The 22,438-nt window shown below is 50.6% G+C and overlaps 1 protein-coding gene across 1 annotated transcript in view; it reads left to right on the top strand.

Annotated features, from left to right (window-relative positions):
- The window catches only part of GALNT18 (polypeptide N-acetylgalactosaminyltransferase 18), a 350,227-nt gene that overhangs the window by 313,951 nt on the left and 13,838 nt on the right, over nucleotides 1-22,438 (top strand). Inside the window, exon 10 of the mRNA XM_047691422.1 lies at nucleotides 21,538-21,702. Within this exon, the coding sequence (XP_047547378.1) occupies nucleotides 21,538-21,702 (165 nt within the window). The remainder of the gene's footprint in view (nucleotides 1-21,537; nucleotides 21,703-22,438) is intronic.

Raw genomic sequence — 22,438 nt, 5'->3', positions numbered from 1 at the left:
GATAGAGTTATGATATTCTCAGCCGGCAGCGAAGGCCCTGGGTAGGAGAAAGCATAGTGTAACTAATCAAATTAGTGAGGTGAAGCTGCTGGGAAGCACGCTAATTGTTAATGAGTAAATGTAACCATTTTATTTAAATTAGCAGCAAATTTCAAGCTAGCCTCAAAATAACTGAGAATATTAGCCCTTGTTAGTGTAACAGCCTGGAAAATCTCTTCTGCTGGGAAAAATACAAAAAGGGGGTCTCCCCACAGACTATTTATTTAATCAATCACTCCTTCTCTCACTCATTCATTCATTTGCTCATTCAAGAAATATGCAATGAGTATTACTTTTTTCTAAGAATTGGGAGAAGAAAAGGCAGCTTGACCCAGGCCCGGGACCTGGAGGAGTCCCAGTCTGAAGAAGGAGCCAGGTGCTTACATCATGACAGTTCATATGATACAACCTACTGCACAAGCCACCCCCGTGGGAGCCCAGCAGGATGGACAGTGCAAGACAGGATCTGGGAGCTTCTCCCATGCTCCCTGCCTACATCTTCTAGACTACAGAAGGCATAGGGGGAAACAGTACGTTTCCTATGGGGAGGTAAATTCATGGCTGTGGAAGAAAGAAGATGCAAGGATCTTTAATTCCCTCCAAAGTTTTGGAAATACTTAAGCCACCACGTTGTGCTTCAGGAAGCGCGTTTGGACTCAAAGTATGAGGATTAGAGTTGAGTTTAAAGAAGTGTTCTATTTTTATGCAGAGACAAATGCCATGGTAGATTGAGTAGTAGATGTAATAAAAGCAAGAAAAATATAGAATTACAGGGGGACTTTGGTGCCTTTGCTTTGGGGAGTGGTTTGGAATTTTTTCTTCGTGTTCTCAAGTCCTCACTTGGCTGTACCTACATACACACGTGCAATCCCGACCCAGGGCTATAACGGAGCCCTGTCTCCTCCCCCGGGACCTGCAGTGCTTCTGGTGGTCATGCATGGGGCATCGGAGGCCTCTTGTGGATTGTGCACGAACCCCCCAGATCTTTCAAGCAACATCTCAGAGACTATTAAAAAAGTTTTACTCGGTGGGCCAAGAATTTGGGTCACCAGCCACTTCTCTGTGACCTGTGGGAGGTTTCTCCACCTCTCCTGAATTTTATTTATAAATACATCAGAATGCCTGGCACTGAGTGGCTGTAAAGTTTGGAAAAACTTCCTTGAGTTTAATTCTTGGCTCTGATGTGATGACATCGGGCCCCACATGCCTCGTGTGTGGTCGTAGTGCCCAGCGCCAGCTGGCAAGCATCAGTACGGTGCCCTCATGGGGCTATAGTTTGATGCGAGCCTCAACCTGTCTTGAAACCTTGGCTGATACTTCCAGTACTGCATGAACTGGAAAACTGGAAGTATTTGGGGCCTGAGCCACAGAGGGTTATCTGCCTGGCTTTATTCACTGGGCTCTGAGCTGTGGCATCTCATCTCATTCCCACAGGAGGCAGAGTAGGTGTGCGTCTGGCTGAATTAGCACCAGGGCTCTAATGGCCCATATGGGACCACTCCTAACCCCATGCCCAGAATGGGATGGCAGGTGTTATGATGTCATGCTGAGGGCGGCCTCTCCAAGTATGAAAAAGTGTGACTTTCAAGGCTGGGATGAGGAGGGCTGACCATCTGCAGTCTTCTCCCCCAGACACAACCCTCACTGACCCAGGACTCCCAGGTCTGGAGTGGTTCCCTTCATCCTTGGGGTCCTGGAAGCATCCATGGAAACCAGGTGCCTAAGGTTTCCTGTGTCCCAGGCTCAGGAGCTCACTGCTCTCTGGGTCTGCTCATCAGTGAAGAGTGAAGGCATTGCTCTCAACTGAACCTGCTGTCTCATTTCTTCCAGACAGCCCGACTAACTAGCCCAAGCTAGTTCCTATCCTGGGCCCTGGGGCTGCTACTTGCCTGAGAATTCTAACTCTCCACTTTCGAGCTATGTAAGGGACACCTGGAACAAGATACTTAACTTCTCTTTACCTCAAATATCTGTTATTTCAAACCTAGTTCTTGGTTTTTTGTTTTTTTTTTTAGATTTTATCTATTTATTTGACAGAGAGAAATCACAAGTAGGCAGAGAGGCAGGCAGAGAGAGAGGAGGAAGCAGGCTCCCTGCTGAGCAGAAAGCCCGATGCGGGGCTCGAACCCAGGACCTGGGATCATGACCTGAGCCGAAGGCAGCGGCTTAACCCACTGAGCCACCCAGGCGCCCCTAGTTCTTGGTTTTAAATGCTACTTAACTATAGGCTATTACGTTATTATATTAATAGACATATTTATAAATATATATTGTGTATATCTATACATAAGACACATGTTATATATATTTATATATAGGTATGTATGTATAATTACTATATGTATATGTACTATATGTATGTATAACTACTGTAATTACTATTATACTATTAGCTTCCTAGACCCCTTCTAGGTGTCATTTTGTTTCATCTTAAAGCCTTGTTGCCACCTTATTCTTGAAGATGTTGGCTCAAAGACCTGAAGGTGTACCCAGTCCCCCACCCCACTGGGCAGCAGGTGCAGGCCCATAGTGCGCAGAACACAATGGTGGATGTAATTATGTCCACCCAAGAGCACCCTTTCCCAGGGTAGATGAAGGGGTTCACAGCCGGAAAGAGCGGGCTTATCCCCCGATGCTGCTTTCTCTCCTGACACTGACTCCCTTGGGCTCTAGATGCTTCCCCAGGGCACAACCCAGATGACCCATCACAGGGTTCCTTCTCCATCACTGACAGCCCCTGGATCCACCCATGGCAAGCAGCCTGGAGCTTGTCCCTGCCCTGGGTGGGTGAGTGCCCTACCAGTTCCATATCCTTCCTTCGGAGAGCGCACCTTTCTATTTCCCTTGTGGTGGTGACACATCAGCTCCGTGGGGGAGCTGGGGGGGGGGTTGGTGTGCAGGCACACAAGGTGGCACTTGGGGACGATGGGGACGTTACCCATGGATGTTGGTGTCACAGTGGTGAGCTACTCTCTCACAGCCCTGCTGTGAACTCTGCCTGCTCCAGGAGATACTGTGCTGAAAAAAAAAAAAAAAGGAGCTGGTTGATTTGCTATTCATTACACATGATACGTTCTCTGCTTCATGTCCAAACTCCACAATTAGAGTGGTAAACAGCGAGTTTTGCTTGACTTTTATGAATCTCCCAAGGGCTGGGAGAAGCAGTTAGCAGCACAGCAGAGGACCAGCTGTGGGGGAAATGGCCAGGCTCACCACCCAGGGAGAAGCGGTCCCTCCCGCCCTCCCTCCCCTCCCGGCCTTTGCCTTTCAGTCACTGAACCAGCATCAGAACAGCTGAATTTATAGCCCGCCTGGACCTGGCTCTGTGCCGACAGATTACTTCACCACTCCGGGCCTCAGCTTCCTGATCGCTGAAATGGGACGGAGGCTGAGGTTTAAATGAAGCAAAACACCCAAAGGCGCCCAGCACCGAGCCTGGCACGGGATCTGGCTCAGTAATGTGGGTTTCCTGTTCTAATTAGGGCAGCCTCTCAACCATTCTTCGAGCTCACTAGTCTGCCTAGAGACAGTAATCCTGACAACAGCTTACGTTTCTTGCTCAGTGCTTCTCAGCATCTTTGTAAATGCTCTGTGCGCATGATTCCCGGGACGGCTCTCAGCGGGGCTGGGAAGTGGCTTCTGCTCTTAGCCCATTTGTACGGGGTCGGGGACTGGGCCTCGCGCAGTTATGTAACTTGTTCAGGGTCACAGAATTACCAGCGGGTGGCCCCTGGTGGCCCAGCTTGCGAGGCCCATGCTCGGAGCCATGACTTAGGAGTGCCTCCCTGGTTTCATCAGATCTGTGGCCTCTGCTCTCAGGAAGTTCTCTGGGCACAGGACAAGCCAGCATCACATGGCACGATGAAGGCCCACACGTCAGAGGTGTCGAGAGTGCGCTTACTGGAGGAAGAAAGGCTGCGGTGACCACGTAGGGGAGAGAGGGTCTAGCCTACCACCGGACACACTCTTCTCCTTAGGATCTGAAGGAAAACTGAGTCTGATTTGCAGTTTCCTCCCTGAAGGGACTATGGCAGGTTCCTGAGACTAGGCTGAAGGGAATTTGAAAATATTACCCAGCCGGGACTGCCCTTCCCCACCCACCTGGGGCTCTGAGCCAGAACACAGATGGCTCAGCACTCTGGGGCCATGAGGACTCCTTCCATGTGCCTCTGGCCTTTGGGGTTCCCTTCCCCCCCCCCAAGGAACTGGGGCAACCATCTCCGCATTGGAAGACATCTAGTCTCAACATTCCAGGAGCAAAGCATCAGATCCAAAAACCCCCATTTCTCCCGACTTCCTACCCTTCAGGTCTCAGCCAAAGCCCACTTCCAAGGGGCAGCCTTTTCAGCCCACCCTGTCCCAGGTGCTCTCACGAGTCATTCTCAAATCTCTGCACCCATCTGACTGCTTCACCGCTCTTGCAGTATATGGATAAATGTGATCACAAGCACGGTGGGCGGTTAATCGTGACTTTGTCTACTTAAGTAAACCTACGATTTACCACTAGATCATAAGTTTCTGGAGGGCAGGCACTTGCTTGTCCTCCAATGTATCCCTTGAGCCTAGCACACTGCCTGGCACAGGGCAGGAATCTGTTCATAAAGCTGGTGGATTTTCAAGTAAGTGCGGCTGGTCTTCCCGACAAAGACCTCCTAGCCGCCGGCCCAGCCACATGAGCTTTGCTATTCATCAGCTTTCACCCAAAGCCTGACTCTTCTGTAAAATGAGGTTAAAAACATCCATCTGATAGAGGTTTTGTGAGGATTAAGTGGAGAAATACACAAGGTGCTCAGCACAGAGCCTGGTGCCCTGCAAATCCTCAATCAGTATTTGCAATTGTTGTTATTTTTATTAGTAATGTAAGTTATTATTAGTGAAGATAAGACCTGGCAGGATCCCTAGCTCTTCTTTTAGATACCGTATATTTTCGAGGAGACCTGGGGATGGGAGCTAGAGAGGTATACCCTCCCCCCTGGGGATGGAAGCCAGATCCTGTGTATTTTTCCTGATGAGGGCCTGTCACTACAGGGCAGGTTGGACAGGAGTGGGGAAGGAGAGCCCTTCCATCGAGGCGTCTCCTGCCTCCATGCTTGCTGGCACATAGAAACAGCCTGCCTTCCCATATGACTCAACCCTCAGGCAAGAGAGGGCTCTCTGATAGACACAGCTGTGTAGACCCCTTCCACCTGCCCCGGATCCATCTGCAACTCACCCTTCCACTTGAGAGGGTCCCATGGAACTACCCACAGGAGTCCCCGGGATGCAAGCCGTGAGCCAGGCGCAGAGTGTAAGTGACAAGCCTTCCATCTCCGGAGACGCACTGCCCTTGGACCGCCTAGGCACAGTGTCCACCCCGACCCTGCAAAGGCTCTTCCTCCTGCAGTCTGGAGCAGGAAGTGGGGAGCTCTCCCCAGAGCTCCTGTGTGTGCTCCGCTGCCCTTTGCACAAAGGCAGGCCCTCAAGCAGCCAGCTGCATCTTTGGCGGCTCCTTGCTCCTGTTTCTGGGTGGGACAGTCCTTGGATTTGGGAATAGCTAGGGGTCTTGACATCGGAATGGTGTTTCTACCAGGACAGCTTAAGGATAGGCTGGTCTAGTTCAGGAAATTTCCTAAAAAGATGTGTTCAGAATGTATTGTGGGCACAACGCGGTTCTTGTATTTGATTTTTCCAACTAACTTCATTGTCACCACACTGCCTTTGTCCCAGCTGCTTTTTCTGAAATCTGCTCATTGTTGAGCCTTAATGCTGCTGACACAGGGCTTTCGTGGAGTCCTTGAGGTTAGCACTGTGTTAATATACTGGGAACTTCAGCAGAGCCGGGCCCTCTAAATCAGTCACTAGAACAGCTTTATTTTTTTTCTTCTTGCTCAAAATACACTATTAAATGCAGGAACACGTGTGGGAGTGGAGGTTGACTTGGGTGAAGGACACGCTTAAAAGGAAAATTTCATAACATTTTTTTCTGCAGGAAAAGGGCCTTGCTGGTCTTAATTCTTGTAGAACTGAGCCACAGAACACATTTATGTCTCTGCAGCTTCTTTAGCAACTCGGAATAGCCCGATCTGCTTGGAAGTCACTCAGTCATATTTGCCTGGGGCATTATAGGGACTTAACAGCTGTAGATTACATGAAGAAATGACTGAATTCAGAGAAAATTTAAGCCTGTTTTAAGTGATGATCACAAAACGGACTGAGCCGGTATTCACCTTCTCAGTTGCTCTGGGGGTTTCTAGGGTGGCAAAGTCTGAGTTGGCAGCTGCCCCTGAGGAATGAGGACAGTCGATGCCATTGGTGTGTTTCCTGAGCACGTGAAGGTCGCGGAACGTCTGGGCGGACGTGGTCGGTAGAGCACCTCCATCCAGAGAGGCGAGTGAGGACAGGGAGCTCGAGAGCGTAGACTCCTCTCCCCCAGAGTTTGCTAGGAAGGAAGGGCTGGAAAGAAAAAGAAGCCGACCAGCTCCTAGGAGGGGTGTGGAGTCGAGAGGTGTGTATTCTGCTTTGCTTTTTGAGGGAAGCAATAAGGGAGCGCGTCTGAGGCTGAGGGAAGGAAGTCTGCAGAGAAAGAGGTCGGATATGTTGGGGGAGAAGGAAGCAACATTCTGGGGGTGGAGAAATGGCGAGATCAGGAGGGGCTGGGGTCCAAGGCCAGTGGGGCTGGCCCTGGACTTAGGGAAGGAGCTTTTTCCTCTGAGGCCCCAGGGCAGGGTGAAGGCTGGTCCAAGGGGAACACGTGTGTGGGCCGAGTAGCAAGTCAAGCATGGGGGCTCTGCTTCTATTCCAGAGCAGCAGGTATGGACACCCTACATGGGGGTGTGGCTCAGAGACTAAGCAGGTACCCCTAGAAGGCCTAGTGGGGGGAGGGCAGGGTGGCGGGACCTGGCTGCAGCTGAAGACCATGATTCTGTGGAGGGTCTAATTTGCCCAGTTCCAGGATTTTTCGTAGGTCATGCCCAGCATCCAGGGAGAGAGTGGAGAGAAGGCAAACAGGCTGCAGAGACAGGCTTACGGGGTATCAAAGGCAGCAGGAATAAGGAGTTAAAGACCGAGGGGCGCCTAGGTGACTCAGTCGTTAAAGGGTCTGCCTCTGGCTCAGGTCCTAATCCCAGGGTCCTGGGATCGAGCCCCACATCGGGCTCCCTGCTCAGCAGGAAGCCTGCTTCTCCCTCTCCCACTCCCCCTGCTAGTGTTCCCTTTCTCGCTGTCTCTGTCAAATGAATAAATATAACCTTAAAAAAAAAAAAAAAGGAATCAAAGACCAGAAGGTGCAGGCAAGGGGGTGGTTGAAGGAATTTGGGTGCAGCCTTTCCAGGAACGTGGAGAGGCTGGGAAGGCAATAAAGGTAGGCAAGGAAAGAAAAGGTTATTATTTGGAAGATCTCAGACTGATGAACAGGCATTCAGGAAGTGAGAGAGTGAGGAGTCATGATGAATAGGAGTTTGGGGGACAGTAGGACAGCGGAGGAAAAGGTTTAGGGGTACAGCAGTTCCTGGTACTAAGGGCTGGGATCCGGATATGGGCGGCTGAAGTGCAGCACAGGTGGCCCTCCCCAGAATTGAGGCCCCGGGGCGGGTGCGGCCACTCATGGCCTGACAAGATGCGTGGTGGGAGGGAGGGGCACAGCAGACTGCCTGAGAAGCACTTGGGTAAGATGGCTGATGCCTAAGGAGATGTTCTTGTCCCCGATGGAGGGCTGAGGTGTGGAAGGGGTGCTGCTGTGGGGGGAGGGGAATATTGGCTCTGTCTCGAATCCTTCATGGGATAATGAGGAGATTCAAAGCCCATAAGAGTGACAGTGTCCTCCAGGAAGAGCCATGTGCGGTGGGGACAGAGTTGCTTTCGGCTGGAAAGGACTGTCCTTGAAAAGATATTGGGACTTTGGGAGGCATTTGGGGAAGTCCTGAGGGGGTGGGGAGCTACAAAAGAAGATCAGCCAGGAAAAAAGCACAGAGCATATCAGGGGTTGGGATGAGGACGAGAAAATCCATAAAGACAATGAAAGTTAGACCTGATATACCACGTAGGTCCATGGAACTGGGAGACTGGGAAGAAAGGGATGGTGAAATCAGACTAGGGAATCCTGTCTTCTTGTATTCAGCCACTGCAGTCACCTTGGACCCTACAAAGTACCCACTCCCATGCTCTCAAAGCAACTGAATTCCATCCCCATCACATCGGTCCAGGATCAGCAGGGTTTCATGGAGTTTCCCCTCTGCCACTGGAAGGGATCAGAGTCCCAGCTGCCAAGAAGAAGAAGAGCTGGGTCATGGTGACCTAGAGAGGTCAGGGAAGGCTTCCTGGAGGAGGAGGAGCTGCACCTGGAACTTAGAGAAAGGGTGGCATGAGCAAAAGCAGAGCAGGAAGAGCACTTCAGGAATGGGGGCCGCAGGTGGGAAGGGGTAGAATCGAACCTTCCCTTCCTTCTTCAGTAAGGAGCAAGGTATTGTAGTGCCTGGGAGTTGGGTTTTGGATTCAGGTGACCTGAGTTCAGGTCCCAGCTTTGCCCCTTGCTATACACACCTTTACTCCATCTAATGCAATTTTCTCACCTAAAAATGGAAACAATAATACTCCATTTATCTAAGGTTATTTTGAGGATGAAACAAGTGTATTTGTAAAGCATTTAACATCCCTGACATACAGTAAGACCTCATTAAATAATATCATTAGTATAAATATTTTATTTTCTGCAATTGGGAGGGGACAAAGGAGCAGCACTTTGCCGAGGACCTACGTTCTGTGCCTTATACTTCACAAACACACCTCTGAAATGAGCTACCTGTATCATTTTTACTAGATAGAAAACTACCCCCCAAATTTTGTGGCTTATGATCCATCCATGTTAGTTTTATCTCAAGACTCTGAGAGCCAACAGTTTGAGCTGGGCAGGGCTGGGCTGGCCCTGTCTTCCGCTAGCTTCAGCGGGGCTCAATCAGGCATCCATGGCCAACTGCTGGCCAGCTGAGTCAGGTTCTGGAGGTTGGCTGATTGTCAGCTGGGAAGAGGGAGCTTCTGGGATGTGTGTTTCATCATCCAGTGGGCTGATCTAGGCTTCTTCACATGTGGACCGTGACAGGGGTTTCTAAGAGCAGCAAGAAAGTATCTGCTTGCATCATGTTTGCTGTGAAAACGTTCTCCTTGCCCAAAGTCAGTCACAAGGCCACGGCCAAGCCCAGCCTCGAAGGGCAGAGGCAGAGTTGGCATGCAAGGATAGGAAAAATCTGTAGCCAATTTTATAACATTATCACTCTGGCCTATGGTGTCTACTTTGTATTATTTCATTCACTCACTTATGCATTTGTCTACTTGTTCATCCAAAAGTATTTACTGAGCAACTGTCTTGTGTGCAAGAAAAGGAATCCCCAAAAGAAGGACTTTGGTCTCCTAATACTCTCTCCGCCATAGTGCAGTCCACCTGGCGTTGCTCTCTGGGGTCTGTAACATCCAGTAAAGACGTGAGCTGGACCTTTTTTCCCCAGTAAAGCAGGTTTTACTCTTCTCAGGGAAGAAGGTAGAGATGGAGATGGTGTTGGAGCAGGCACAATCAAGATTTATATTTGCAAATTGCAATCAGGCACTGATATTTCATCCACATGAGGTCAATTTCTCTGAGCTAACTTCTCCCTACTGGATCTTAACTTACAGGTTTTATTACCACGCTCTTTCCCCCATCTTCCTGATCATTGAGATTGCTGGAGAGTCCAGATCACCACTGACCTCAGATGTTAAAATCTCTGTCAAATACACACACACATGCACTCTCTCTCACACACATTCCCCTTTCTCTGGGAACTTTCTAAACTCTTCTTAACTCAGTGCAGGATAACAGTTGTGGTGAGCCATCAAACGATTAAGCCCCTCCTCCCCCATTGTTCATGGGGCCAGATAAGAGTTAGGCCTGGCACAGACTGCATCCTGAGAAAACTACAGAGAATCCTGTCCTCGAGAGACAATCCCATTCCATCTAAACTATTAATCCACAAGGCCATATAGAAGGTGTTGTCCAAGGTTCTGGTCCAAAATAGAAGAGAGAGCTTAGAGGAGTCTTAGAGTAACGGACATGAAACAGGCACTAGGAAGGAAACCTGGATGGATTTCTAAGCTGGAGTTCAAGGTCCCTGGAATAGTTTATCAAGACATTCATTTAATCAGCTAATGTGTTTTGAGTACATGTGGCATGTCAAGCAGTGATGTGAACAATAGAGATACAATAGTGAGCAAGACAAGCATGGTTCCTGCCATCGGAAACCTGGTAACCTGATGGGAGAGAACCATGTTACAGACCCAATGCTAATGGCTAACACTCACAAGCCCTCGGACTATACAATTCCCCAACAACTCTGTGCAACAGGTACTGCTCTGACCGCCTGCTTTGACAGATGAGGAAATTGAAAGAACAAATGGCCAAGGGCATCATCTGTACTCACACAGCTAATGAACAAAAGGGGGTGAGGGAGGGAATCAAATTAGGCAGTTCAGGTCCAGAATTAACCTTTCTAGAGTCAACTACTTCCCCTCCCTACACTGAATCAAGTTTTCGTGGTACCTGTTTTCCAACTCCTTTGTTTTTTTTTTTTTTTTTTAAGAGCATGCATCCCATTCTGTGATTCTATTTTTGTGTGATTACTTGGTGAGGGAGCAGAGCAAAATGGTTGTGTCAGTTCAGGCTTCGTTATGCTCCAGTAACAGATGACCTCGAAATCCAAGTGGCTTACAATAACAAACATTTCTCGGTCGTGTTACTTGTCCAAGTCTTTGCTGACCTTATCTCCCTTTTGCAGTGCCTTGTCAAAAGCAGCCAATAGTAACAAAGCCGTGCTCTTCATCTAAAGCACGGTCTACCAAGGCACTGCAGGCAACAGTTATGCCGAATGTCTCACCAGTGCATAAAAAAAGTCACCATCTTTCCAGGCTCTGGCATGGTTCAGCTTCAGCTCTGTGTCCTCTCCCCTTTTCCGGTGACCAAAGAAGCAGCTCCTATCTGTGACGCTGCCCATCCGGTGGCAGAGAGTAAAAAGCAACATGGTAGATCACATGATGGCTCTTTTTTTGACCACACGTCTCTCCTGTTCATATCCCATTGGTTAAAGGCATGTGACCAAGTCTGACACTAACGATGCAGGGACATGTAATAGCTCAGTCGGGGAGGGGAACGCAGGAGGGGCTTCCCAGGGCAGAGCAGTAAATCAATCTGTTCGAGTCGTTGGGACGCACACATTGACCATCACAAGCTGATGCAGGGTTGGCAGACGATTGTGGTTTGGGAATGAAGAATGCCAGGGCATTTTCCCAAGGGCACGTGATCTGTTCCAGCTTAGCTGGTTATCAGGGAGCAGACACAGCTTAGAAGGGCTCTGAGCAGTGCCTTCCAAAATTGGGACCAAATTGGACCCCGCAGTCAGATAGCAGGTGTCTGATATTTCTTCGAGATCGTGAACTTCCCACTGAACAAGTGAGCTGTATTTGTGCATTCGAGGGGAGGGAAGTTATTATCAACAGCAGCAACTGCCCCAAATTTGGGCAGCTTCAGCTGAAAACAAAGTGTGGGTGCTGTTGCAGAAAACCCGGTGATTCATTGCATAGACTCCAAAGGTGGGCCAACGGGGGTCGGGGAAAGGCAGGAATGGGGACAGCTCCAGGGGCCTCAGCCGTAAGAGTTCATGGATCTGTTCAAGCTAAGCATGTCTTAGCTACAGAGCTGTCTCATCTCTGTGTCTCTCCAGCTCATGTTTTAAATTCCTGGGAGGAGACAGCCTTCTTGGCCCCTTGACAACCCACTCTCATCCATGGGCAGGTAGTGGAGTCACAGATCCCCGACTATTTGAGGTCCAGCCCTGGCCGGAGCCATTCTCAGAGGTGGGGTCATTATTAGATATTGTAGGCCAAGTGCAAGGACACCTGCTCCTGACTCTTTACAACTGCCTGCCCCAGTCCCTGGCTCTGCACATTCTCTTCTTCTTCTGAAATGTGCAGAGAGCAGGAGGAATGAGGGAAGGGCAGCAGCAGAGGGAGGATGAGCAGCTAAGGTCCACGCCAGGGGCAGTGGGCAGGCACTGCTGCCTAGAGACAGGCACAGGAGGCTGCAGGGAGATGGCTCAGACAGCGATCCCAGTCCGGGGCTCCTGCTGCTTGTCTCATCCTGAGCCCTGCCAGCCTTGCTTTCCTGGAACCCAGTTTTCTTTCCCCTGTGGTTCTCAGCTTCTTCTCCTCTTATACCTACATGATGGAGGATATTCAGATACTCCGTCCACTCCCAGGGGATTCCCAATGCTGTATGACCCTCCAAGCTCACTGGCATTTCAACCGGTAAAGGAAGCATACTAGCCTGCCAATGAGTGAGATACTTCTTTATCTTGTTTAAAAAAAAAAAATGACATTCACAAACCAGTAGTTTATTATTTAGAAAAGTGACTTGCTTTATATAATAACTGAATGAAACATATACGTGCATGCCATCTATATTCACCCCGTAGCTGAAGACCGCTGGGACTTGCTCCTTTTACTTCCTTCACTTTAGTGTTCTTGAAATGTCTCCTAGGTGTTCTATATTTGTTAAGACTCTTAGTTGCAAGTGACAGAGACCCAACTCAAACCAACTTAAATGTAAAATAGTTTTCCTCTCATGTAACTGACAAGCCCATGCCTGGCCCCAGCTTCAGGCAGGGCTGGATCCAGGGACAGGAATGAAGCTTGCTGCACTCCTATCTTCTCTTTTCTTCCTTTCCTCACCCCTCTCCTTATTCCTCTTCCTCTTCCTCCGCCTCCTCTTCTTTTCTCTCTCCCTTTCACCTGCCCTCCCTCCCATTTGGCTATGGTTCCCTTCATATGTAACTTTAGTCCCTCTCATCTTCAAGCAGAAAAGGCTTCCTTGATTTACCTGAGGAAGAAGGCAGCAAGTAGCTCTGGGCCTAGCACCTGCTAGCATACTCACACAAATAGAAAATCTGAGGGAGGACTTTTATTGGTCCACACGGGATCACCATGTCCAACCTGGAACCAATCACTGGGCCAAGGCAATGGGGCACCCTGATTGGCTGTGAAACATGCCTACTGTGATGGCCAGAGTGAAGCAAGACACTGGTACAAGAAAGCAAATAAAACCGTCAACATCAAGAACCCTGCAGCTGCCTTCTCTAGTTCGCCTCTGGTCTCTCGATGGTAATTCACTCCCGCTAAACCCTCACTTTCCATTCAGGAAGCTGATGGCTGCTGCCACCTGGCTCTCTCCTGGGGCAGAGGGCCTGACAAGGGAAACACACAGCCCAGGGCACGCCAAGAGCTCAGAATGACACAGGAAGAGAAGACAGAGCAAGGTGGGAGATGCGGGTTGCTGCCTGGGTTGGCTGGGTGGCAAACAGCCCCAGAGACGGTGGTGGAGAGAGGGCTGACACCCATTGTGTGGGTACCAGAATGAAGCACACGAGCTATGAATCTAAGTCAGAATTTCCAAGCCCAGCAACAGTGCAGAGCAGCTGCTGACCTGGCCATCCTGGCTCAGGTGCACAGTGAGAGGTAGAAATCAGGCCTCACTTCGTCTTTTCTGTTCAGTCGTATGCCCAAAGACAGCACCCTGGCCCAAAGCTCACTTTTCTCCTCTGTCCCCTAGACAGACCCACAGAAGGGGCTGTATCACCTCTAGCCTCAGCTCCCTTTCCAGGCCCTCTGGATGGCTGTGACTCAAAGAGCCTGAGAATTCCTCGGATGCGCTGGCAGGTGGAGGGTCAGTCGATCTGAAGTCCCAGGGTGCCATCAACTCTTCAGCCCTGAGCTGAGTTTCCAGCCTCATCTCCCCACCCCTGCAGGGACTCTTTCTCTCCAAAATGGCAAGGTAGTGCCAAGCCTCCTGCCTTCGTTTGTCCTTCCCCTTAGGACAGCGGTCCCTCATCCTACTCCATCATCTGGGCACACTACTCTCCTCCTAGGCTGTTCTCCAAACTGACCACTCACAGCCCAGCCCCGGGGAGAGCACATCACCCCAGCTCTGGCCCCTCCAGCACTCCGACCTGCTAAGCCAGGCCTCTAAGCCTGGCTGTGAGGCTCTTCTCTTCCCTTTTTGGATGTCTGTCTCCCCACCTGGCTCCCCGGAGGCACCCCTGTCTTGCTCCTCTCTGCTCGCCGGTGCCTGCTCTGGCTACACCCCAGTGGGCACGAAGGAGTGTTTGCTGAATTAAACCAGATCGTCTATTGGCTATGCGTGGGGGGGGGGGGCTGTTACTTACACACACACACACACACACACAGTGGGTTCGGGTCCTTAGCTTCTCCTGTTCCCTTCCACCTGGGAAATGGGCTCACAACAGGGAGCTCTGAGCTGGGGACCTTGCTCTCCTTCACAACTCTGGCAAACAGAAAGGTTTATAAATGTTTTCCTTCCCTTAACGTACCTGGTTCGGTGCTTAGTGAACAGAAGATCATTTTGGAAATGACTCCCCTTCACTCCTGATTTAGCATCTGTGCCCTGCGGTGCTCTGCGCTATAACTAACCTCTGTGTCAAGGGGTTAATGACCAGTAACCAAACCCTTAAATCAGCCTGCCCTCTCTGCAGAGGGGCCAGCAGCTCATTCTTGGTAAGGAGGACAAAGAGCCCATTTCTAGCACATATTACAGATGTCCACAGTCACTACTCTAAATTGAGATTGAATAAGGCCAGCCTCGGCTCTTTCTCTGTACCCCCCCCCACCCCAACACACACACCGTGCAGGTCTGGGCCCTGCCAGCCATTTCCGTGAATCCTTACCCACAGGCCCACTGGCTGGGCTGACTCAGAGGCCAGGGGGTTGAGAATGGGCAGCTGGACCAGGAGATCCTTCTCTACTGAGTCCCTGCCTGCCTTGTCCTTGCCCCGTAGTTCCTGTGGCCAGACCAGGGGCGAGCAATGTTATAATCCTCACAACTGCACTTTACAGGTCAGGAAACTGAGGCTCAGAATGGTTTCCCACCTACAAAGTGAGGGCAGGGGTGCCGAATGGAAACCCAGGTCCACCTGACTCTATCCCACCAGACCAGTAGTCCTCAAAGTAGTTCTCATGCGTCCGACTTACCTGGAGGGCTTGTTAAAACACAAACTCCGGGGCTCTGCTCAGTTTCTGATTCAGCAGGTCTGGGGTTGAGCTTAAAATGCGTACTTCTATCAAGTTCCTAGATGATGCTGGGACCGCACTTTGAGAACTGGTCTCCTAAACAGTGGTGCTTCCTAACCCCTTGGCCGTCCTCATTGGAGTCTTGCAAACCGTACCCCTGCCAGTGGGGTTCCCCCTTGACCCCAAGATGAGAGGGAGGCTTGGAATCCAGAAGGTTCTAGGCACTGTCCCAATGTTTCCTCCCTAGGCTGCACAGAATGTCCTTAATACAGCTAGTTTTCAACCTTGGTTGCACATTGGAATCACCTGGAACAGACCCATACCAAGGCTCACCTGCTAAGAGTTCTTAAAGCTCCCCAGGTGATTTTACTGTGTGACCAAGGTAGAGAGCACTGCCTTCCCTTGCTTGCATTCCAGAGTGTGTCCCTTTGATCCCTCCATTCTCCCTGACTTCATTTGCTCCCAGATCTTTCTTCTCTTCCAAAGCCCAGCACCCATCCCCTCCTCCCAGAAGCCCGCCCCATGCAGTCAGTGGTCCAGCCCACAGATTGGCTTTCTCTCCAGGGATCTTTGCCACCAATCCCACATTCTGATATTTTGTAATCTAGCCATTGTTTTTGATTTTCAACCCCTAGACTATCACTCCCCTGGTGTATCCTCACTGTACCTACCCCCACAGAGGACTGGGCTCTGAAACCTTCTGGGCTGCAGCAAGGGTAGATCTCCTGCAAGTTTCCAAAGAAATGACCTCGAGGACCCTGCTTCATCCTGGGTCACTGTCCCCACGAAAGTGCCCTGCAAATAGAGTTGTTTCTACCCTGCAGTAGGTTCTAGAGCCTCTTGTTAAAAGTGCCCCGCCATGACTCCCCTCCTTCCACCACCTCTGCACTCTCCGGGCTGAGGAAGGTTTGCTGCCCCTTCTCCCGATGAGAGAGTGTCTCTGAATGTCTCTACCTCATTTTTCAAGGGCGCCCACTCCATAGGCCATCAGTGTTACCCAGGAAATATCACTTAATTAAAGAGATTAAAGCTGCCCCAAATCCATATGCCCCTTGTTCGGAAGAGGGCTGGGACTTCTGTTGCACCTTGGAACCCTGTTATTATGTCATTTAACCAACCCCATTGTGCTCCTGATTTGCCTGGGGAGCCCTCCACCCTCTCCCCCTACCTGTCTCAGCCTCTGCTCTGGCGGAGGCCCTGCTAAGGGCTGGGGGAGATAAGACCATATGGGATGCTCGACCCAGGACTGGAAGCAAGGCCCTGAGTCAGCAAGGTCTCAGCCTTCCCTGGAAGCTCCCCCAAGTAGGAGGGGAGACAGCAGCCTCCTGCCTCTGTACCCCGGGAAGGTCTGCATACCCTCTTAGCCTCAGTTTCCCCATCCTTACAAACGGGAGGTGACCACAGATATGGACAGTAACTGGCAGACAGGTGTACTAAACTCTGTTTCTTCTCTTCTCCCTCTTCCCTTCCTGGGACAGCTCCAGGGGCCAGTGGCCGTGTCTGTCCATGTGGTGCTGTCGGATGTGGGTGAAGGGCAGATCTCATGTGAGGCCATACCTGTCTCTGGTGGAGGCCAGTCCCCCCTCCACACCAGCCAGGTAGAGAAAGGGGTGTGGAGGACAGCTGTCAAGGCTCTGTCCAGGGGCCCACATGCATCCTGAAGGTTGGGGGCCTTTGCTTATCCAGGAGATGAAGTGATAGAGCAAGGGGCACCTCTGACCCTGGGGGTCTTTGTGTGACCTTGGCTCCATGGCCCCCGAGAGCAGAAGTGTGCACTCAGGGGCGCCGTGTTCTCCCCAGTTGGCTATCCCACTCAGCCACTCATTGTGACTCCTGCTCCCAGCCTGAGGAAGGGGAGAATTCCACTGGTGTAAGCCCCAAGACACAGATGTTTTTGTTCGATCCCCTGCCAGGGCATTTTCTCTTTTCCCTGCAAGCATCAGAATGAAATGCCCAGATCAGGTTTGAAGCCCTGTGCAGGTGAATGGGAGTGGGTGGGAAATGAGTAGGTCTGTCATTTGCAGCTGAGGAAGAACCGAGTGGTAGGGATGTCTTTTCTCTATGTCCCCCACCCCACCTGGGGGGGGTGGTTTGTGAAACAACGGGCAGGCTCTAGCTCTGGCTCACGCTCCGCCACTGATGGGAGTTGCCGGGAAAATGTCACTTCTTACACTCTTGTATCACAGGTGTTTTGGTACAAGGCCCTCCAGCCCTCTGCTGCTCCCTTAGTCCTCTCTCAGAGCTCAAGTGGCTCACCACGGGAAGCTTCCTAAGCCAGCCTCCTGGCCTCACCCCCGCCCCCTCGGCCTGGCTGCTGGTGCTGCAGGGACCCAGGGGAGGCAGGGGAGCAAGGTAAGAGGTCACCGGTGTGGCTTTGGACTGACACTGCCTCCATGTAAATCTCAGCTATTCCACCTGTGAGACTTTTACCCAATGTCGTGTGCCTCAGTTTCCCCATCTCCAAGACGGGGATCATTGCAGCCCCCACCTCCTAGAGTTGTTTTAGGATTCCGTGGGATAAGGCATGGCTTTGTGTCTGGCCCAGAGTAGGAGCTGAACACATTACAAATTTTGTTACCAGCCACCTAAGGCGGGGGTTCTCCCGAACCACCCCCTTCAGTGTCCAGAGTCGGAAAAGTCTCTGCTGCAGGGCGGGGGCTGTCCTGTACATCGTAGGAGGCTGAACAGCGAACTCAGAGGTCCCTGACCTCTACCCCCTGGACGCCGGTAGCATCGTCCCTCCCCTCCATCGTGACAACCTCAGATGTTTCCAGACATTGCAGATCCCCCCCTGGTTAGCCAGACTGCCCCTCTCTGGGAGCCACAGCTTTGAGTCATTTCTTGCTGAAATCTTCCAGGTTGCCCATGACTCAGAAAGCCCAGCGCCGCTGGTACTAAAAGTGGGACATCTTATAGGAAACGGTTTCCCCTCTTTTGTGTTCAGGCCATTTCCCAGTTCAGTCCACTGCCGGCTGGACTTCTGAGGGATCGGAGGGAGGACTGCAGAGCCTCTGCCGAATTGCTCTCTCTGATCCGCCAGCTTCGTTGCTCCGCCCCCAAGAGGCACTTTTGTGTTTGCTTTTCAGTAACAAACAACTATCTGTCCCTATTAGGATTTGCCCAGCCTCTGGAGCTATAAGCTGGTCCAGTGACCGCCAAACCAGCTAGTAAGTGCACGCCACGCTCTCAGAGCGTCTCCCCCAGGCACTTCCGAGCAGCTGAGTGAACAAAACTGATTTCCGCCATTACCTGGGCAGCCGCTTGTGTCTATAGAGCCTGGCCTGGAGACCACCGTCAAGCCCGGGTGACAGGGATGAAGGAAGGGGAGGGGTGTAGCAGTAACTGCTTTCTGGCGGTCCTTGTCGGGCAGCCCACACTCCCGAGCCTCAGGAAATCTGGGTCCTGGCATGCAGGGTGACGAAGAGCTGCCCCATGTCCTGAGGACAGAACATGGTTGCATTCCACGCAAGGGCATAAATCGCTCTGTACTCTTGGAGAGAGGCCCGGGTGGTAGGCGGGGGCTCTAGGCTTTGGCACATTCACAGAAGCCTTTCTGGAGGTGGTGAGTTTTTATTTCTCTTTTCAAAGTACCAAGAGTCGGGAGACACCAGTGGAGGAAGCAGAAACAATGATCATATTAGTGTGATTAGAGCCTTTATTTCCTGATATGTTAGTTTCCCCATCTTGGCTGTTGGATCCTCCAGGGGAGGGAGCATGGCTCTCTCATCTCTGTTATCTTCAGATCTCAACTTAGAGATTGTTGGATGGATGGAGGGTGGGTGGATGGTGGATGGATGGATGGATTAGATGCCTAACAGCATCTGTTTAACTTCCTAAATCCTGTCATCATATTTTCCGTCACCTCCAATAAACCGGAAGCCACAGGTCATCGGCTTTCCTTGGTGGTGAACCGGAAACCCGGGCCACACGATGGAAAGTCCCTTACCCAATATAGGTGTTGAATAGTCTCCTCTTGCCTCTTTTCCGGTCACATTTCCACATTGAAGCTAGGCGTTCCACATTTGGCCTGGGCTCAGAACTTTGATCACTATGATTCTTCAACTCTATTATGGGAAAAATCAGTCATCTTAGTAATTTAATGCCAATTTCCATGGATTCACCAAATCTGATAACTTATAAGATTATCTGAGTGTCTCCTATTCATCTCTCCAGATCTACTCTCCATCTTTCCCCTTCTACCCTAGGAGGCTGAATTTATGGAATGTTTCAATGGGCTCTCATGTTCTTTGGCTTCCAGCTGGGTTCCACCAATGGGCTGACCCAGAAGAAGAACAAAGTGGGGAGGGTAGAGTAAAGTTGAAGTGTTTATTCACCACCACTCGCCATTATCCCCAAGCCCCACCCTGAAGCCTTCTTGCAAGTCAACCTTCTCTCTATAACTTTTCTATTACAGAGTCTTGTAACTGCTCTCTTCTCTCATCCCTTTGGGTCTGGGAGTGGTAACAGCTCCATGTTATTATCCTCATGGAACTATACAATCTCTGTGGTTCCCTTACATCCTACCCACACCATGGAGCATTATGCCTTTATTATACCCTCCTTGGATTCTATGACCCTGAGTGTGTCATCTGTTTCCTGTTGGGGCCTTGACTCATACACTGGCCTGAGGCTCTTCTTAGGTCTGAAGGGTAACCCCGCCTGCCTCTCCATGCCCTCCCTGGACTTCCAAGGGTCAGGAAGAACATGCCCCCCAAGAACCACCCCTTACTTCCTTCCCTGCACTACCCTTCTCACCCCACAGTCCCTTTTTTGTGATGCACTCATGTTTAAAAGTCCTTGTCAACCACCCTCTTCTATTAAAACAAGAAATGACTTATCATTTGGAATGAATCAAAAATATTTACCAGTGTGAATTGTTTAATATACGAAGATAATAAGAGGGCCCACCCTAACTCTAACCTCAAGCAAAGAAATATATTATCTCAATTTGCCCATGGGGCCTAATCCTAAGGGGAGGGGATGTTAATTTCTTTAGTAACATGAAGAGAAAAGCTCACAGAACCCTATGACTTGTCCACTCAGAGCCCTTTTGGGGAACCACTTCAGAGAAGTGACTGAAAACTCTGAAGGTCAGAGATCATGTGGCTTTCCTCTGGACCACGGCCAGTAATCTACAGCCCATGCACAGCCCTTGTTATTGTAAATGAAGCATCCTCAGAGCACAGCCATCGTTTACATATTGTCTGTGGCTGTGTTCAGGCTACAATGGCAGAGTTGAGTTTTCAGACAGTATGGCCCTCTGGGCAGGAAAGAGTTAACAGAGCAGGCCTGACTGTGTCCTTTGAAAGATCTGCTTACCATGTTGGCCCTTGACAGGCATCTGAGAACCTGTATTTCAGAAGGGTTCCCACCATTCCCAGATGTGTAAGAGTAGCTTGCTATGCCCAACCAGACTATACAAACAATAAGGTTTATGCTAAACACCTGCTTTGCTCCTGGGAGTCTGGAATATGGGTATGTACCAGGCAGAGGCTGCCTACGTGACCAGCCCTGATAAAAACAAAAAAACAAAACAAACAAACAAAAAACCCCAGCTCAGTCTGTAGAGCTTTCCCAGTAGAAAACATCTCACCTGTGTTGTCTCAGCTCCTTGTTGGGGGAATTAAGTGCATCCTGTGTGACCTCTAGGAGAGGACCCTGGGGAGCTGGCACCTGATTTTCCCCTGACTTTGCCCTATGTGCCTTTTCCCTTTGCTGATAAAACTTATATCCTTTTCCTATAAGAATGACTGTGAGTACAAATACGGGCAGTCTAGGGAGTCCTACTGAATCACCAAATCTGGCAGCGGCCTTAGGGACCACCCAACACACTGCAGAGCCAAAAATATTTTCCACCCAGCCCTTTAAGAAAAAGTTTCCCAACCCTTGCTCTACACAGTTGTAATCTGGATGGAAATTTTATGTTCCATGTCTCGGATCACACAAGACTCTGAACTGCCTAAGGCCTGGCGCAGGTCTCTTGCTTCGTTTCTACAGGCCAAGCACAAATCTTGTACAAAACATTTATGGAGGGAGGAAATCAGCAAGCCTGCAAATCATGGATCCAAGCCATGTTTTTTAAACTGTGGGTGGTGAAATCAATTTAAAAGTTTATGACCAATGCTTTTCAGGGAAAGAATAGAATGGAAAATACCAGATTGCACTGCCTATTGTAAGACTAAGTTTCGGGTCTCAAAAATTTTGTCTCAGTTCTACACGCGGACCAGAGACTATCCTGGATCAGGATGTAAAAAGCTTTCCTGTCCACTGCAACAGAAAATCGTGTGACGCCCACAGGATTGTGTTACCTTTGCCAGCGGCCCAGGGAGCAGTCCCCTCTCCTGGACCCTCCCATCTCTCCGACATTACGTCATTACGTCATTACGCTCACCGGCGTTCTTGCCCCGCCCCGCCCCGCAGAACGTGTACTACACCAGCAGTCAGCAGATCCACGTGGGCATCCTGAGCCCCACAGTCGACGACGACGACAACAGGTGTCTGGTGGACGTCAACAGTCGGCCTCGGCTCATCGAGTGCAGTTACGCCAAAGCCAAGAGAATGAAGCTCCACTGGCAGTTCTCTCAGGTAAGAGCCCCCGAGCCGCTGGGGAGAGTAGCCAGAGTGAAGAGCGGGCAGGAAGTCCACAGGGGCCCCAGAGCGTGCGGGGGGAGAGGAGGAGGAGGAAGGGGACACGGTGCAGGGAGCCTGAGACTCGGGGCCAGCTCTCGTGATTGTCTGGGCACCTACTCTGGGCCAGGGATTTCGCATCCATGATTAGCTCAGTGTCTCCTAATATTGGCTCTAAAGGGGAAATTGTTGTTGTTGTTTTTACTATCATTTTATTTAATTCGTAGACATAAGGAAACAGGCTCAGAGGGGGGGAGTCATCTGCCCAAAGTCACCCAGTAAGGAGCAGGGCTGGGACTTAGGCTCTGGCCACTCTGACTTTATTTATTTTTTTTATTTTTTTTAAAGATTTTATTATTTATTTGACAGAGAGAGAGATCACAAGTAGGCAGAGAGGCAGGCAGGGGGGGGGGGGAAGCAGACTCCCCACCAAGCGGAGAGCCGGATGTGGGGCTCGATCCCAGGACCCTAGGATCATGACCTGAGCTGAAGGCAGAGGATTTAACCCACTGAGCCACCCAGGCTCTCTGACTTTAAACCCTCACCTTTCTCCTCCACACATTCTCTCTCCCTAGATGAAGCCCAGTGTCCCAGGTGTAGACAGTGCTGGGGCATCCCTGACCGGTGCCCTGCCCTGCTGTGGTGGGCTCACTCTAGGAGAGAAGGCTTCCTCAAAGGGCATGTGGACACAGCA

This window comes from Lutra lutra, chromosome 10 (assembly GCF_902655055.1).
Source record: "Lutra lutra chromosome 10, mLutLut1.2, whole genome shotgun sequence".
In the NCBI taxonomy this organism is placed as follows: Eukaryota; Metazoa; Chordata; class Mammalia; order Carnivora; family Mustelidae; genus Lutra; species Lutra lutra.
Note: the sequence above shows the minus strand (reverse complement) of the source record. Positions and strands in the feature narration are given on the sequence as shown.